Source organism: Lissotriton vulgaris, chromosome 5, assembly GCF_964263255.1.
Source record: "Lissotriton vulgaris chromosome 5, aLisVul1.2, whole genome shotgun sequence".
Taxonomy (NCBI): domain Eukaryota; kingdom Metazoa; phylum Chordata; class Amphibia; order Caudata; family Salamandridae; genus Lissotriton; species Lissotriton vulgaris.
In genome coordinates, this window is record NC_141693.1 from 362,761,707 (window position 1) to 362,780,720 (window position 19,014).

Below are 19,014 nucleotides of genomic sequence, written 5' to 3' on the forward strand. Positions count from 1 at the left end.
ACTTCCTTCAGTCAATTGACAAATCATTATTGTATTGATTAGAAACAGCATTTTTTGTTTACAACAACAATTGTCTCTGGGATCAATCATATGATAACTCCATGACCAGCCAATGCCACACAACACAAAATATCTGGAATAAAGCATACTTTTTAGAATGAACTTCTTCAAAATAGATGGAAAAAAGCCATACTCTTCGATCACCCAACAAAATGACAATAGTATTTAAGTTTAACTACTGTCCTCCACAGCCACATACCGTGATATCAATCTCTGCATTATAGAGGATTTTCATAACTCAGAAATATCCACACAAAAACCACATTAAAGCATCAACACCAGCAGCATCCCCAGTGAGAATTTACTCCTGCATATCTTACTCTGTGGCCATGAGCTTGACGGTGAATCGGTTTCGTCTGACGTATCCAAGAAGCCACCGCTGGCAAGAAAGATAGGCACAACTTATTGTGCCACAAATTACCCTGAAAGACAGAATAAAGATGACAACAGAATAAATCAATTTTCTCCTTTATTCACCTTTGCCAACTTTAAAGAGAAGGCAACGTCATCTTTCCAAACGAAGAAAAGGACAGGACCCATGATTAGTCAACCATTGAGATAAACAGAACAGCAAATTCCTTGTTTTTGGTGACAAGTTTTTCTCTGCATTTCACATCTATGGTGTATGGCAAAAGGTGCATTCTGTATCTCGCTGACATTTCAGTGCCTAAAGTTTATCTCTTCAGACGTTGGACCGGTCAATAACATCTTTTCAACAAAAAGACACAATATATCATATTTATCTGTCAGGGAGTTGGGAAGGACCATGTAATGATGTTTTAAGGTGATAGAAATACCAGCAGTTACATTTGGTCAACTTAGTCCTTGTCTGTGTATCGACAAAGTCTGAACTTTGTGTTTTCACAAAGGCATTTTGGGGCCTGTCAGGTAGTACTTTCATAGTACTTTTTATACACTTTTACATGCCTTTGTGAAAAGGTCCCAAAACAACTAAAAAATGAGTAAAATTGGAGTACGCATATTCTATTAGTACAAATAGAATAAACTGTGCTCTCTTTGTACTTTTACTAATGGGGAATTGGACGTTTTGGCACCAATTCTCAAAGGCTTAGAGTACCAAAAAAAGAGTACTACATCCCATACTCATTAATGCTTTTATGGTCGGTCCCTATGTGTCCCAACGATCCACAGGGCAAAGGTTTGTGCCCTGTTCACTAACCTTGGCGTTCCACTGTCCCTTTAAGAGGTGGGGGAACCACTTTGTTTAGATTAGTGGAGCATCAACTGGCTCTGCTGTTAAAAAAAATGAATAGCTGAAGCTCCATCTACCATGAGGCCAACAGCATCACAGCATTGAAAGACTTGCCCTAACAATGTTAGGCTTTTCAACGTAGATTTTCCCTGCTTGGATCAGCCTAAAGAGTTATGGTGTACCTGGACATGGGCTATCAGCAATGGACCTCAAGGCATTGCTGCCTGCCGGTATTGCAGGACCAGCAGGAGCACTTTTAGCAAAATTAGCCCTTGTAATCTGGTGGGGATCTCAAAAAAATGTTGTGCGGCTGCCGTCGAGCTGGCAGAGGCACTTATCAAATCATGTCCTAAAAGAGTCCCTAAAAAAGATTAATGTAAAATGAGATTAATGACTGATATGAGTGACAGATCAAAGGAATTATCCAGGAGGAGAGTTGCCCCGAATATTTTGATATCTCTGCCATCTGACCTGCCCAACATCCCACAGAGGAGAAAGGGGATCCAAAAGGAGAAGCTCTGTATAAGGGAACAAGAGAGTTGCAGCTCAGAAAGGACAGGCAGTCAACACACAAGGACAGACGTGCAAGACATATATATATATATATATATATATATATATATATATATATATATAACATTTACAATAAGGGAATGTGGGTGAGAGCACTCAGGAGTTCCATACGGTAAGACTGAAGCTCAGTAGGTTCATCATCCACAATTGCTGTTACAGATATTGACTGCAAATACCCATATATGGGATATACATGCAAAGGCTGTGGAGCTGATACCTATGGTGATGTTCTAACAGTAACTCAAAGACAATATTTACAGTGGACAAGAAACACCACATAGGTTGTCAGCTGTACCAACAGATTGTGGCGATCAAACAGGAACACGCAAAGCAGTAACATCAAAGGTGTAGAACTAAATACACAGCCACAAATGGACAAGGAGCAAGCAAGGAGGAGTACTTACCAGGAAAGAAAGGACAAGAAAGAGCACACTTGGTAGAAAGCAATGACAAACTACACATGGGAAATGGAAGCTAAGACAACAGGAAGGTAGCAAACTAGAAACTGGAAAAAGGGAATGAAAGCAGGCACAGGGATAACAGTATATACAGAAAGAGAGAGTTAAAGGTTTCACTAAAAGTGTTGGCACAGAATTCAAGGGAGCACTGCAGTCACTGCTAGTTCAGGAACAAAGGAATTAGCTACAGCTCAGAAACAAGAATCAAGGAATAACAATAGCTTAAGATCTCTGGAAATAAGGATAGGAAAAGCTTACGACACCAGGGATCAGCCAAACAGGAAAACTGCTACAATGACCAATGCCGGACTGAAAGGAGCTCAGGCTTAAAAGAACTCACAGTGATCACATGCATCAGGTATGATAAGGCTAGCACCTGCCAGCCACAGGTATGCTGAATTCGTCCACCCACCCTTTGCCTGCATGGGTGGAGAGAAAGCAGAGAGCAGGGAATTCTAGGCAATGGAGTTTATAACATGAGCAGACTGACTTCCACGAAACTCTGCATGGATCGGGAGTGGATGGGATTTTCAGAATAGTGTCCAAGAGCCAGGAAATAAGCATTTACATGCAGTGGAAGGTACGGAAGCTTATTAGAACACTGAAAAGTCTCACAGGTAGGCCTCCTGGTGGTGGGCACGAGAGCACAGGGAGAGAATCATAACATGGCAGGGTGGCTGCACTGTCCCTGATGTGCACAAAGTATTGATGACTTTGACTTCCTGGTTTGCCATGCTGCACATGCAGACTCGGACAGGAAAATTCTGAGTAGGATGGGGTTCCCTAATTGAATGGTTCCTCTGATGCTGAAATGCCTGCAGATCCTGTGGTAGATGGTGTGGATGATAAGGATGTTTGCAAAAACAACAGGTGATGGACCGAATGAGGATCAATGTCACACATTCAACCCAGTCAAAAGATCTGGGTCCTAATCCATCGTTTTTTTGCACTCCACATCACTTGTTGTTTTTGTGGATGATAAGGATGGCACGTTGTTCAGATAGTGGATTCAGTTGAGGATCTACCACTGAAACAAACTTATTCTTTCACCTCTCTTTGGGGTAAGCAAACCACAAGGTTGAAGAATGAGAAATCCACAATTTTTTCTATGATGCCTTGCATCTCCCTTCCTTTAAATGGCCCTGTCAAGTAATAGGACTAAGGAACATTTATACAATGACAGAGTATGGGATTTATATCTCTAAGAGATGAATATTGAATGGGTGTTTAGGACTGATGGTGATGATGTAAGTCATTTTACTCATGAAGATGTACAAAAGAATGTATCTAAGACTCCAGGTGAAGATGACATTTGTATTTCAAGATTCATCAACGGAGGGAAAGAGAAGTCTTGTATGATTGCAGTTGCACTCAGCTTCCAAGTAAGTTGTAGCAAAAAATCAAAGTGGGGTATGGACTGTTTCTACAGGAGGGATCTCAATAGGAAAAATTCTGTTGGACGCTCCACAGCTATTTTCGCTCAGTGGTGTATGCTTTGCCATCCACGTACTCATAGTTGATAGCGTCATCATTGGGCATTGTTTCTTCCACCAGGAGGTGATCCCTCTCGTCGAGAGATTGTTTGAGATCCAAATGTGGAACCACGATTTAAAATTACCTCTTAACCAGAAAAAATGTTTAATAAAAATTTGGATAAGGGTAAGGTTAAAAATAAAAAAGTAGATGTGAAAGTGGGATATACAATGTGTCCCTCACAACACGTTGTGAAAACTGATCATCTTAAAAATGGTGTACTTGTTTCAGCCCACCTGTGCCCTCTCCGGGTCGTTGGCTCTCGTCAGGACCAATAATGTATGGGATCCCTTTTATTGGTTTCCCAAGTCAGGTGGAACAGTGTCCCCTGTTTTTTTGGTATGTTCCAGTTTGACTCTTTTCGGAGATGTAGAGAACACTTTTCTCTGCTTTATGTTGTGATTTTGGGCCCCATAGGTTCCGGGGGATACGGAGTTGCTGCCCTCTTTCAGTGCTGCACGTCCTCCTTTTTTGGTCTCTCCCATCCTTGATTTGTATTTCAAGAACATGAGTTGCACCAACCATTTATTTCTTTAGTAGTAGTACAAATCAGGGGATTTCTATCATCAAGAGATGTACACAACTTGGAATTTACAGCTCCCGGAAATTGGCAGAGTATCTGATTTCATGGTATGTGTCTATCTAAGCAATAAACACCATACGAGATAAACCTTGTCAAGAGATACACAGGACACTGGATTCATTTTTCAGAATGATAGAACCGGGTCTGGTGGCTTAAAGCCGGGTCTGGTGGCTCAGTGGACTAAAGCAGCCACCGCAGGGGCCTGTGTTCGACCTCATGGTCACAGGTTCAAATCCCGGAGGGTTCACTCAATCTTTCATCCATCTGTGGTCGATAAAATGAGTACCATTGAGTTGGGTAACAAAAAACGTCTGTTATTCAGAGCCAGGACAACTATGGGTAATTGATCGCTTTACAAATACACCTGTTATGTTATGGTATTCATTACTAGGGAAGACGGAAAGAACAACGATTGCATAGTTTCGGGAGTAGAACAGTTTTATACTTCTAGACAATGAAAGTTTGAAGGTGTTTATCTTTCTGCTGCTGACTCTGAATCTGAAAAGATCTATCGAGGTGACAATTCAATTCTATGGACCTGGTGTTACAGGATTGAAAATCGCTCACTCTATTTCAGGAACAAAAAAAAGAAACAGGCTCATCTTACCCAAGAATTACGTAGAAGAACATCTCTGGGAGATCAAAGGGGAAATCTATCTTGAAGCTGGTTTTGAAGAGTGCAGTGATGGTCTCTAAAAGGAAACCAGACATAATATATTACATAAGAAATTATTATAACCACTGGTCTAATTTGCCCTGGATCTTAGTAGGTGAGGGTGCCCACCACAGACAGTCGCCTGCACAAATTACACACTGCTTCCATCTATGTTTCTATGCTATATAATTTCTTTTATAACATCCAGGTTAACATTGTTTTGCTATGTTTATAACTTGCCAGGCAGCTTTATTGTCAGCACGAAGAATAGAAAAGAAAAATAACTCTCAAGATAAAGTACGTTTTGCAGATTGGACTGAAAATCCAACAACTCGAGCGAATAAACTAGTAGTTTGAAAAATGATGATTGCCCAGACCATGCAAACAACGGTAATTTGGCATTCTAGTCACAAGATGTGGCACCTGCCTAAACATGTGTCCAAGATCCAGATGAGAAGTTGGCTCTTGCTGCATGGCCGTTTGCAACTGATGATCCGGTGTAAGGGCTCTTTCTGAAGGTTATGTATGACATGAATGATTACATTTATATCAGAAATTAGTATTGGAAATTTATGTCAGAAGGGTAGTCTACTATCTTTGTCAAATTCCTAACATTTATCACCACTTAACAAGGAGAGTCTGGATGAGACTTTAAACAGAGGACCAAGTGCCCAACACAGTGTGTAAAATCCTCACATCACATAGGGCTTGATGTATAAAATATGTTTGCAGTTGCCAATCCAGTGATTCGAGAAAATCACACACTTTGCCATCTCAGAGTATTTTTAAATGTACAACACCACTTTCCGACTCATAAGACGGATTTTGCGGCCCATTACCAATCACAAATAGGAGGGGGAAGAAAGGGGCTCCAGTCCACTTCCAATTGTCAGTTGCAATTGATTGTATCAAACCTTGTATTAATGGATTGTCATGGCAAGTGAGGTCGCAAACAGTTGATCAGATACCAATGTCAAATTTTCCATGGGGGACCTGTCATTGTGGGAATCCTTAGGGAGAGGAGGGAGTTGTTGAGGGGACCAGTTCCAGTTTCCTGTGAAGAGTTCTCAAAGGGGATAATATTTTTTCAAAGGGACATCTATCCTTTTAATGGGGACAGTGTGGGAAATTCCAGTGCGGGAAAGCTAATGCAAGGATGGCGGTCTGCCGGTCCTTGCAGGCTACCATACCCGCATTTGCAGCCCATCACAGGGGGTCGCAAATTGTGACATGCCTAATTAGTATTCATTAGAGAGGTTGTTTTGCAACCAGCTGCAAATGAATAATTTGCGTTTCGAGGTATGTCACAGCGCAGATTATATACCTATTTGCAAACCAATTGGTGGACAAACTGGACATCTTGGTTTGCGAACTGGGCTTTCTACATCAAGCCCTTAGTAACACAGACCAACTGGCCAAGTGTTATGAGTATGGTTGTTGAAAAAATATATCTAGAAATTAACATCTTGGGACATGAAAGTGGTGATGTAATGTTACTGAAGATCCAGTTTTACTCTAGTGGGCGCATTCTCTAGCAGCGACAGAAGTGCATAAATCTCTACATTTCTCTGAATGAGGAAAAGAACGGAGGTAGAGGCAAGCCTTTCGTGAGCATTGGCTTTACACTCATTCTCCCTGCACCTGGAATCACCTTGCGCTGAGCGCAGTTTTCAACTTCAAGCTTTCAAGGTACATGTACTGTGCAGGTGGACCATTGAAAATGTCCTGGTGGAAGGATGCTGACTTTGTCCAAAACCCATCTATTTTATTCTCTTGATGTAGCGGAAATTGCATTTTGTTTGTAGGGTTGCATTATAATCACACGTGTAGAGGTCACCCGCATATAATCTTTGTCGTATTAACGTGCTGTGTTAGAATTTTGAAATGTATTAATCCGAAGCATGATGTGCTGAGGCCATTTAAAGTGACATGGAGAATTAACATAGAAAGTGAATGTAACCATCTGTGAACATTAACGTGAAGAACTCGTGTTGTGAAACTGACAATTATCCATGTGCTAACTGTGTTTATTAATTGTGTCGTTTTACATAGGAAAATGCATTAATTTGAGGTGCCTTATTATCCTCTGCAAATTCGTAAAAGCTCATATGCAGTTTTTTTTATCTTTGCTGAATTTATCTTAGGCCTGAAATACAGTTCCCTGGAAACTCTTGCTTGAGAATTAATAGCTGAATTTCATGTGTGCTGTGGAATTTGTTCTTGCTCACTTTTTGTGTTGCAGGTGAAAGAAGCGCTCTTGTTCGTTAGAATAATGTCATTGTTTTATAAGTCAGGCAAGGCAAGAAGAAGTTACAATCATAGTTTGAGTCGATAAAGGTAGGTCATTGTGCTTCGCATAGTAGAATGCATAGTAGAATGCCTGGGAACAAAGGACAAATTGTTGAAAGAGAAGTAGACTGTTCTCCCATGGAAAACTACCTTTAGGACTGTACCCAGAGCAGATGGTGTGACCCGCAATGGATCTTGGGAATGTTACCTGCAATAATGTGATGTTGGGATTAGGGAAAGGGCCCACTTCCCTAATCTCTTCAGAGAGAGAGCATCACAGAACAAGCTCTGTCTCAATAGCTTTATGCTATCTGACCCATCAATGGAGGAGAGACTTCTTAGGAAGACTTGACGTGCTGACACCTTTTTATTCCTGAAGATGCTTGAGTCAGGATGTTATCTTAGTGTTAGTATAGGGATAGATTAATGCTTTATTCTCATCAACCCTCGATGCAAGGAAACTTGGTCTCATGCTTCCTGATCCTCTGCATTTTATTTCTTGAATTGTTTTATTTATGTTACATCATCTCAATTGGATACACAGATTTGGCTTCATGACAATTCCGATGTACGTTTACACCCTCGTCTTGAGGTGTGTTTACGTTCAGTTATTTTTGGCTTAGTAATAAATCAACTAACCCCAAGTAGTGTCTGTGGTCATGTGTCCAAAAGAATTCTTATTTAATTGATTGGCAATAATAAATAATGTTCTCCCCTCTAAGCTTCTACGCTGCTACAAAAAGCTTCGTGATTCTAGAATAGGTCCTAAACTTAAGGTCCCGCCCTTTCACTCTGCACTGTCATACAACACCCTCAAGGAGTGTTTCCTATTCTAGATTGTCCTCTTAATCCTTTCAACACTCACACAGGTAGGGTGGTTGCATTAAGAAATGCATACTTTAAATGCTTTTCAGAAATCACTACACACAGAAATAAAATATTAGAGTGTATAAATAATAAAACACATTGAATAACAAACACAAATAACAAACATGTTGCTGGGTTGGTGCATTGTGCAAGGAATGGGCTACATTTAAAACAGGACCCACTTTGATCCTTTTCACTCGACTGATCTATATATCCTTTGGGAAGAACGAATAAGAGAAAAATATTTATGGGCCAAATATAAATAAGTCAGAAATTTACTTTGGTATGTTTACTCCTACGTTGAGAGTTCATTTTCAAATTTTTGGAATTCAGAGAGGTTTCCAGGAGAACTACTTAGAAATTTAACTTTATTAGTTGCTAGGGTCCACGGCCAAAGTAGAACAAGATACAGGGAACATGGTGTTGCAGCACATTACTTGTTTGAAATATTTTTGTTTAACCACATGTCTGTTTTACCTCTGTCCCCTTTCCTCATCCACCCCAATTACCCACCCATCTTCCTCCTTCGGGTCCATCAGGAGAGACATCATAGATGTTGAGTATTTATCATGCTCCACAGATTATAAACTTACGGAAGTGCTGTTCAAATACACAAGAACTAACTTTCCCCAACTGTTCCACAAGGTATGCCATAGATTGCTGAGCCTGAGAGCTGCGGCAACCAGGCAGTGTTTACTTCTCCCATTTTAAGGCCTCTATGTGTTGTCCTTGGTCTATAATGTGTTGGGCACACATTATAGACCAAGAGATCCCAAGTCAAAGAGGTATTTGTCTCCTTGGGCGTGCAGCCTCCAAGAAGTATTTTGCCAACTAGTTTACCATCAGCAACTAAACTGGGGTCTACCTATCTGAACTTTTAGACAAGATATATAAAGAAACATTCCCTCACCATTATTTTCCAGATTTTATGCAGTCGGTTTAGAAGTGTAGGCGCCTCCACCCTCTTCCAAACCCTAGTAATGATCAACACTGCTGCCAATATCAACTGGTGTCTCAATGTCCAGATAATGCTGTCTATTTCTTACCAGTGCCTAGTTTCAAGCCCCAAAACCACCATCGCCAGTTCTCCCCAGACAGACTATCCCAAACTTCACCTTTACCTTTTAAGGCTTCTTTCCAAAAGATTAATATTTTGGAATATTCTCTCCAAATAAGTACGGCCATCCCCTCCTCCTCTCATGGTCTCCAACACCATCATTCTCCTGGGTTTTGCAGTATATCTGGGGTCATAAATGTGATGACATTTTGCTTTATTTTGAATCATTGAGACATTCCAGCCAATGTCATCCCATAATCTCACCTATTTTTCCAACCGAATTTCCTGCCCAACACTTTAGGACAGTTAGAGTCCATGCAAAGCACATGATCTGTCTATCCTTTTGCACCAGTAAATTAGAATGCCAGGCCTGGCAACAACCATGGAGTATGCGACCCTTAGGGCCTAAACCCCTGTTAACCTCAAACTTGATGTGTCCCTGGACTACTATCAGATATCAGGTAAGAGTCAGCTGACTTCCACCTCCGAATGTCCCGGAGCAAGATGTCCAATGTGCCGGGTGTAGGAGAGTAGGGTCTGCGATCCTATGATCACCCAGATCTTTTGCTTTTGTTTCACTGGTTTACGACTTTCTCTGGCTGTGGGCCTGCTAATCAGACCCACAGCCTAGCTGTTCTCTCACTAAATTGACATGTGTACCTTAGGTGCATTATCCAATTGGTACTGGGCCACCTTATCAGACCCTGTAACTCAGGGCATAGGTGTACCCAGGGCCTACCAGGGGCTGAAGCATGTATTATGCCACCCCTGGCTGGCCATCTAAATCTGACACAACTGGCTGCACGACAGCTGGGGCAAGGTGGTGTAATCACCCTTTGCTTTAGATATAGTATACCTATATCTAACCCTAAAAATGGACACACAGATTCCTATCAGTCACTCCTATGGCAGGCCTTGACAATCCTGAAGGCAGAGTGCTTGGAATCGTGTGAGATGGTGCTCTGGCATGAGCTGAGCCTGTTTGCAGCTTGCGGAACCAAGTCCTAATAGCTGTTCCATGATAACGCATACCATATACTCTTAAGTGCATTATAATCCTCGCGGTTAAATGCTATCTTTGGTATCGCTTTATCAAAACATGTCGAGTAAGGTGTCATACGAATTGGAATACTAACCCCTCGCCAATTCTGGCGACGGGGTTAGCATTCCACCCTTCTAGAGGGACACGACATGTATGTAACTGTGAACCCCGGTTAAAGTTAACTCAAGCCTCAGCATCACAAAATGGATGCTGCCACCACAGACACGAGTCTGACCCCCTGTAGCTGGGAGTCCTTCCAGCGAGGGGAGCTTGGACAAAGGGTTTCCTGTCAGGGGCGGTGCTAGCACCATCCCGGACAGGGTTTTGTGTATCCTGGGTAGGCAGGGCTTTACAGGAAGGTGTCTGCAAGTGGAACCCCGGTGCTCACTACGCATCTGCCGGCTAGAACCAGTTCCAGGGGCACCCCAGCCCCTGGCCTGGGGAAAGTCTGGCATGGAAAATGAAAATGAAAATTGCACTTGTATAGCGCTATCTACCCGGAGGCCTCGTAGCGCTCATGACTGAAAGCTTACTTAGCGCGGGCTCGGGGCAGATCAGCAGAATTTAGCATACAAGTGGGTTTTCAGAGCTTTCCTGAAGGAGAGATGGTTAGTGGTTCCTCGCAGGGGTAAAGGAAGGGTGTTCCAAAGCTTAGCCGCAGTGTGTGAAAAAGAGCGGCCTCCCCAGCGGGCTTTCCGGATTCTGATCGAGGTAGCCAGTTGGAGGGAACCAGATCGGAGGGCGCGGGACGGGGCGTAGGGAGTGACCAAGGGCTGTAAGATTGCAGGGCCCATGCGATAGAAGGCTTTGTGTAGAATGCACATGGCCTTGAATTGTACTCTAGCCGCTATGGGGAGCCAGTGAAGCTCCCTTAGGGCATTCCTTGCTGACTGCCAGCGAGGAAGATTGTAGAGTAGACGGGCCGCACTGTTTTGGGTGACTTGGAGCTTCTGAGTGACAAAGGATGGGGCTCCCATATAGAGAGCGTTCCCGTAGTCCAGGTGAGATGGGAGAGGGGTGTAACCACCCCCCTTCCTGGTCCCACCCCTAGGGCAGGACCTAGTCGCGTACCCACCCCTTTCTTTAGGATAAAGGCAGGAGCGGGGACCCTTCCAAAATTAGATCATCTTTGAATCAAGAAACTACTTTCTACGAAAGGAACTCTCGACTTCTTCTCACGATTTCTCCCTTGTGGCTAAGGAGTAGTCACCCTGCACCCGCAGGCACCATCTAAGAACTCTACGGTTTGCTGCACGTCCTTCCTCCGGAATCCGACTGACCAGCTCGACGAGACCCGGCTTCCCTGGCACCTCTGACCTCTACCTACCTCTACAGCTAAGCTGAGAACCGTAGGTGCGACGAGACCTCGAGGGACCGGCCATCATCAGAACTGCACGACTTCTATCCAGCACGACCGCCGAGGGATCCTCTGGTGAGTGCTTTGGGGTCCGAGAAGCCCCAACCCTGAGCAGCTCCAGCACCGAAGTCCAGCCCCCCAGCATCCACGAGATCTGCGTGGGGCCCTTCTGCTTTTTGCTGCTCACCGCGTTGTCTGGCTACTAGCCCGCTGGCTTGTGGCCTTCCCGACGATGACCGACGACATCACCACTGCTAGTCTGGTTGCTCCAGACTGGCCCTTGCTCCCTTCCAAAAGAGGAGCACCCCGGACCCTCCTGGTCCACTCCAGACGCCATTTTAGGTCCACCGCGTGGGCTTGAATTTGCCAAGACTTGTTGCCCCAATCCTGGGTCCAGCGACGTCGACAGCATCAACCATCATGGGACAGTTCGCACCTCCATCCTGGTCGCCGACAACGCCTCCTGGTCCGTGAGACTGCAGAGCCTAGCGTCGCCCACTCACCTGGTCGAGGGGACTACCATCCGGGGCCCTCCTGGTGCCATCTGATCACTGGCTAGTGGTTAAGAACTTGGTCCCCTCTGCAATCCGCACACCTTCCAGTCAGCGCCAGGATGCTTCTTCCGAAGCGACAGTCGCGCTTTATAAATACCGATTCCAATTCCAATTCCAATTCCAGGTGTCATCCATCTTCGATCCAGGCTTGGATCACTTCGAACAATCTTCACTTGTCGCCTGCCAGCAACTCTTCCTTCAGGCTCCTGGTTCGTCAACGAGGATTCCCGACGTCTTTTCAGACCTATGCAGCCGCAGCCCCTGGACTAGGTAACTTCGGCATTTCGGTGCCCCAGCATAGCCTCACTATCCAAGGGTCCAGATCCACTGTCGTTTTCGACCTACCTTATCGGGTTCGCCCGAGAACACTAACTTTACCTTTACTAGCTCCCATAGACTTTGTCCCACATCCCGCGTGAGAGTGCGCACTCTGCACCCGAGTCCCCTAGGCCTCCTACTAGTAATCTGAAGGTTCAGTAACAGAGTCCTAGCGATTCCAAAGCCTATTAGTCCAGTACTTGCCTGCTAGTAATTTCGCATTCCACTTTCATAGTATATGGTTTTCCGTGCCCATCGGGCATTTGTGTAAATTGTGCAACTCAAAGTATTTTCGTAAGAGTTTTGTTGTGTGCTTAGTACCCTGTCCTCATAAAGAGTACAGGGCTGTTGTGATCTAAATAAATACACTGTTTATTTTCATAACACTTGTGTGGTGTCCTTTCACTTGGTGTTCAATGGGTATATGTGATGGTATAACAGCTGGCTAAACACGCCCTCTAGAGTTTAGCCCGAAGACTGCTCTTGTCCATGCTACTAGGATAGCTGGTCTATCGGTTGACTTACAACCAATCACCATAAGGGTTGTTTGGACTGATACATAGTGATCACTAGAATAGTGAACACTGAATATCAGGCCAACTTCTCACACCGGGCATCTTGCACAAAGAAATGTGCATGGAGTGGGGTGGTGAGCTTCACTATTCAGCCAACAGAACACAGCAATTGCTTTCTGGGAAAAAATGGCAAACATACCTTGTTCGCTGTTAAAGACGGCCAGCAGTCGGAAAACTAATGCACCACAGGTGGCGGCAAAAAAGCCTCTCCAGTAATCTTTCACAGCAAAATGAGAGGACATAACTTCCACACTGAACAGGACACCTACAAGGAAGGAGGAGGAGAGTCTGGTTAGTATGTTATGCTGAGCTCCACCCATTGGCTAAGGAATTCCGGTTACATTTCTGTACAGAGGAGGCAGGGTCTGATGCAACATTCTTGCTTTTTTACGGAAAAGACATCAGGAGTAGAGTTTGCATCAATTTACTTGAGCCAGCATTTTGTGAAGCTTAAACCACCTTGCTCCTGATTGAAGAGGCTGTAGCAATAGTGTTCAAAAAGAGTTATACCTCACCCTGGTCGAGATTCTGGTGAGTTATGACAGTCTGGTTTGGGTGCTGTTATCTCACGCCAATCTTTTCCAGGTTTTGAATACTAATTTCAATCTACTTCATGTTATAGTAGAGCAAGACAACCTGCTCAATATTCTGAAACTTCTAGGAGTTGAGGCCATCCTGCTACAGCCCTGGGAGCTTTAGCCGCCTACCGTGGGGTTTGGAAGCTCAGACCACTATGCTCCTCATATAGTGGTTCATGCTACTCTGCTCATGGGTGCAAAACTACAGTTGATGGACAGAATGCAGAACAATGTCATACATTCACCCCAGTACAGAGATCTGGGCTTAAATCCATCGTTTTTTTGCACTCCACACCACCCCAGTTCAGACATGGCCATATGCAAATCAGTCTGACCCTGTGCCTCATGGGAACAGTCCAGCCCGAACTGCCAAGCCATGCCTTCCCTGGACCGGAATCAAGCTTCCGAGGACAGGTTTCTGGCATTCCAGCCGTCTTCAGCCCGGCTTGCTTGAATCCAGTGGTGTGGAGAGCATGGGACTCAAGTCTGAGCATAACCATCCCACTCGGGTGACAAATGCAAAAACCACAGTTGACGGACAGAATGCAGAACAATGTCATACATTCACCCCAGTACAGAGATCTGGGCCTAAATCCATCGTTTTTTTGCACTCCATACCACCCCAGTTCAGACATGGCCATATGCAAATCAGTCTGACCCTGTGCCTCATGGGAAAAGTCCAGCCCGAACTGCCAAGCCATGCCTTCCCTGAACCGGAAACAAGCTTCCGAGGACCTTTTTCTGGCATTCCAGCCGTCACTCAGCCCGGCTTGCTTGAATCCAGTGGTGTGGAGAGCATGGGACTCACGTCTGAGCATACCCATCCCACTCGGGGTGACAAATGCAAAAACCACAGTTGACGGAAAGAATGCAGAACAAAGTCATACATTCACCCCAGTACAGAGATCTGGGCCTAAATCCATCGTTTTATTGCACTCCACACCACCCCAGTTCAGACATGGCCATATGCAAATCAGTCTGACCCTGTGCCTCCCACTGAGGACCCCGCCCAGCAGACCCGGCAGCAAGAAAGCCCCATGGTTCTCCGACGAACTCAAGAGCTCCAAGAAGAACTGCCGAGCCCTCGAGAAAGTCTGGAGAAGGGAACCAACACCGGACAACAGGACCACCTTCAAGCTTGCCACCCGGAAGCACCACCAGCTGATCCGCGCCGCCAAGAAAACTGCATTCAAGGACCGGCTGGACAACAACGCACACAACTGCAAGGAACTCTTCAACATCGTGAAAGAGCTCTCCAACCCCAGCGCCGGCAACAACGACATCACCCCATCGCAAGACCTCTGCAACTCCCTCGCCTCATACTTCCACAACAAGATCGCGGACATACACAACAGCTTCAGCACTCAACCAACGAACGCCAAGACCGAACCACCGCCCCCCACCACCACCCTCCGCGCCTGGACTCCGATCAGCACCGAAGACACCGTCCACACAATGAACTCCATCCACTCAGGATCTCCGACCGACCCCTGCCCCCACCACGTCTTCAACAAGGCCGACGCTGTCATCGCACCCCACCTGCGAGACATCATCAACACATCCTTCGACACCGCCATCTTCCCTGAGAGCTGGAAACACGCCGAACTCAGCGCTCTACTCAAGAAACCCACAGCGGATCCCACCGAACTCAAGAATTACCGCCCCATCTCGCTCCTCCCGTTTCCAGCCAAAGTCATCGAGAAGACCGTCAACAAACAGCTGGCCGCCTTCCTTGAGACGAATGGATCCCTCGACCCCTCACAGTCTGGCTTCCGAGCCAACCACAGCACCGAGACCGCCCTCATCGCCGCCACCGATGACATCCGAGCCCTGATGGACAACGGAGAAACAGCGGCCCTCATCCTCCTAGACCTCTCCGCGGCATTCGACACTGTCTGCCACCGCACCCTAACACAGCGCCTCAGCAACGTCGGAATCCAGGAGAAGGCACTGGAATGGATCGTCTCCTTCCTCGACGGAAGAACACAGAGAGTCCGCCTACCACCGTACAAGTCAGAGGCCTCCAAAGTCATCTGCGGCGTCCCTCAAGGATCCTCACTGAGCCCCACCCTCTTCAACGTCTACATGAGCCCCCTCGCGGCCATCGCACGCCAACACAACCTCAACATAATCTCCTACGCCGACGACACCCAGCTGATCCTCTCCCTGACCAACGACCCCGTCGCCGCCAGAGCCAACCTGCACGAAGGGATGAAAGAGGTAGCCGAGTGGATGACGACCAGCCGCCTGAAACTGAACTCAGACAAGACGGAGGTCCTCATCCTAGGCTCTTCGCCCTCCGCCTGGGACGACTCCTGGTGGCCTCCCGCCCTGGGCGCCGCACCCAAACCAACAGACCACGCACGCAACCTGGGCTTCATCCTGGACTCCTCCCTCTCCATGACCAGGCAAGTCAACGCCGTCTCCTCGGCGTGCTTCAACATCCTACGCATGCTACGGAAGATCTTCTGGTGGATCCCCACCGAGACCAGGAAGACCGTCACCCAGGCCCTCGTCACCAGTCGACTGGACTACGGCAACGCCCTCTACGCCGGCACCACCGCCAAGCTCCAGAAAAGACTCCAGCGGATCCAGAACGCCTCAGCCAGACTCATCCTCGACATCCCACGAACCAGCCACATCTCCGGACATCTCAGAGACCTGCATTGGCTCCCTGTCAACAAAAGAATCACCTTCCGCCTCCTCACCCACGCACACAAAGCCCTACACGACCAAGGCCCGAGCTACCTCAACAACCGAGTCAACTTCTACGCTCCCAAACGCCACCTCCGCTCAGCCAACCACGCCCTCGCCGCCGTCCCCCGCGTCCGAAGAGCGACAACAGGAGGAAGGTCCTTCTCCTACCTGGCCGCCAAGACCTGGAACTCCCTCCCGACCGATCTGCGCCTGACCCAAGACCACCTCTCCTTCAGGAAGAAGCTGAAGACCTGGCTGTTCGAGCAGTAACGGCACCCCCCTCCCCCCAGCGCCTTGAGACCCTACGGGTAGGTAGTGCGCTCTATAAATGTCTTTGATTGTGCCTTATGGGAACAGTCCAGCCCGAACTGCCAAGCCATGCCTTCCCTGGACCAGAAACAAGCTTCCGAGGACCGGTTTCTGGCATTCCAGCCGTCTTCAGCCCGGCTTGCTTGAATCCAGTGGTGTGGAGAGCATGTGACTCACGTCTGAGCATACCCATCCCACTCGCGATGGGTGACAAATGCAAAAACCACAGTTGATAGACAGAATGCAGAACAATGTCATATATTCACCCCAGTACAGAGATCTGGTCCTAAATCCATCGTTTTATTGCACTCCACACCACCCCAGTTCAGACATGGCCATGTGCACATCAGTCTGACCCTGTGCCTCATGGGAACAGTCCAGCCCGAACTGCCAAGCCATGCCTTCCCTGGACCGGAAACAAGCTTCCGAGGACCTGTTTCTGGCATTCAAGCCGTCTTCAGCCCGGCTTGCTTGAATCCAGTGGTGTGGAGAGCATGGGACTCACGTCTGAGCATACCCATCCCACTCGGGGTGACAAATGCAAAAACCACAGTTGACGGAAAGAATGCAGAACAAAGTCATACATTCACCCCAGTACAGAGATCTGGGCCTAAATCCATCGTTTTATTGCACTCCACACCACCCCAGTTCTGACATGGCCATATGCAAATCAGTCTGACCCTGTGCCTTATGGGAACAGTCCAGCCCGAACTGCCAAGCCATGCCTTCCCTGGACCAGAAACAAGCTTCCGAGGACCGGTTTCTGGCATTCCAGCCGTCTTCAGCCCGGCTTGCTTGAATCCAGTGGTGTGGAGAGCATGTGACTCACGTCTGAGCATACCCATCCCACTCGCGATGGGTGACAAATGCAAAAACCACAGTTGATAGACAGAATGCAGAACAATGTCATATATTCACCCCAGTACAGAGATCTGGTCCTAAATCCATCGTTTTATTGCACTCCACACCACCCCAGTTCAGACATGGCCATATGCACATCAGTCTGACCCTGTGCCTCATGGGAACAGTCCAGCCCGAACTGCCAAGCCATGCCTTCCCTGGACCGGAAACAAGCTTCCGAGGACCTGTTTCTGGCATTCAAGCCGTCTTCAGCCCGGCTTGCTTGAATCCAGTGGTGTGGAGAGCATGGGACTCACGTCTGAGCATACCCATCCCACTCGGGGTGACAAATGCAAAAACCACAGTTGATGGACAGAATGCAGAACAATGTCATACATTCACCACAGTACAGAGATCTGGGCCTAAATCCATCGTTTTTTGGCACTCCACACCACCCCAGTTAAGACATGTCCATATGCAAATCAGTCTGACCCTGTGCCTCATGGGGACAGTCCAGCCCGAACTGCCAAGCCATGCCTTCCCTGGACCGGAAACAAGCTTCCGAGGACCGGTTTCTGGCATTCCAGGCATTTGGAAGCGTGTTTCCGGTCCAGGGAAGGCATGGCTTGGCAGTTCGGGCTGGACTGTTCCCATGAGGCACAGTGTCAGACTGATTTGCATATGGCCATGTCTGAACTGGGGTGGTGTGGAGTGAAAAACAAAGATGGATTTAGGCCCAGATTTCTGTACTGGGGTGAATGTATGACATTGTTCTGCATTCTGTCCATCAACTGTGGTTTTTGCAATTGTCACCCCGAGTGGGATGGGTATGCTCAGACGTGAGTCCCATGCACTCCACATCACTGGAATCAAGCAAGCCGGGCTGAAGACGGCTGGAATGCCAGAAACCGGTACTCGGAAGCTTGTTTCCGGTCCAGGGAAGGCATGGCTTGGCAGTTCGGCTGGACTGTTCCCATGAGGCACAGGGTCAGACTGATTTGCATATGGCCATGTCTGAACTGGGGTGGTGTGGAGTGCAAAGAAACGATGGATTTAGGCCCAGATCTCTGTACTGGGGTGAATGTATGACATTGTTCTGCATTCTATCCATCAACTGTGGTTTTTGCAATTGTCACCCCGAGTGGGATGGGTATGCTCAGACGTGAGTCCCATGCACTCCACACCACTGGAATCAAGCAAGCCGGGCTGAAGACGGCTGGAATGCCAGAAACCGGTACTCGGAAGCTTGTTTCCGGTCCAGGGAAGGCATGGCTTGGCAGTTCGGGCTGGACTGTTCCCATGAGGCACAGGGTCATACTGATTTGCGTATGGCCATGTCTGAACTGGGGTGGTGTGGAGTGCAAAAAAACAATGGATTTAGGCCCAGATCTCTGTGCTGGGGTGAATGTATGACATTGTTCTGCATTCTGTCCATCAACTGTGGTTTTTGCAACTC

At 46.9% G+C, this 19,014-nt stretch overlaps 1 protein-coding gene across 1 annotated transcript in view; it reads right to left on the reverse strand.

Moving 5' to 3' along the window:
* LOC147710906 (chloride channel protein ClC-Kb-like) overlaps positions 1-19,014 on the reverse strand; it is a 237,394-nt gene that overhangs the window by 179,937 nt on the left and 38,443 nt on the right. Inside the window, exons 7-9 of the mRNA XM_086921682.1 lie at positions 13,274-13,399; positions 5,028-5,112; positions 381-482 (exon numbers count right to left, since the gene is read on the reverse strand). Coding sequence (XP_086777808.1) covers positions 381-482; positions 5,028-5,112; positions 13,274-13,399 — 313 coding nt within the window. The remainder of the gene's footprint in view (positions 1-380; positions 483-5,027; positions 5,113-13,273; positions 13,400-19,014) is intronic.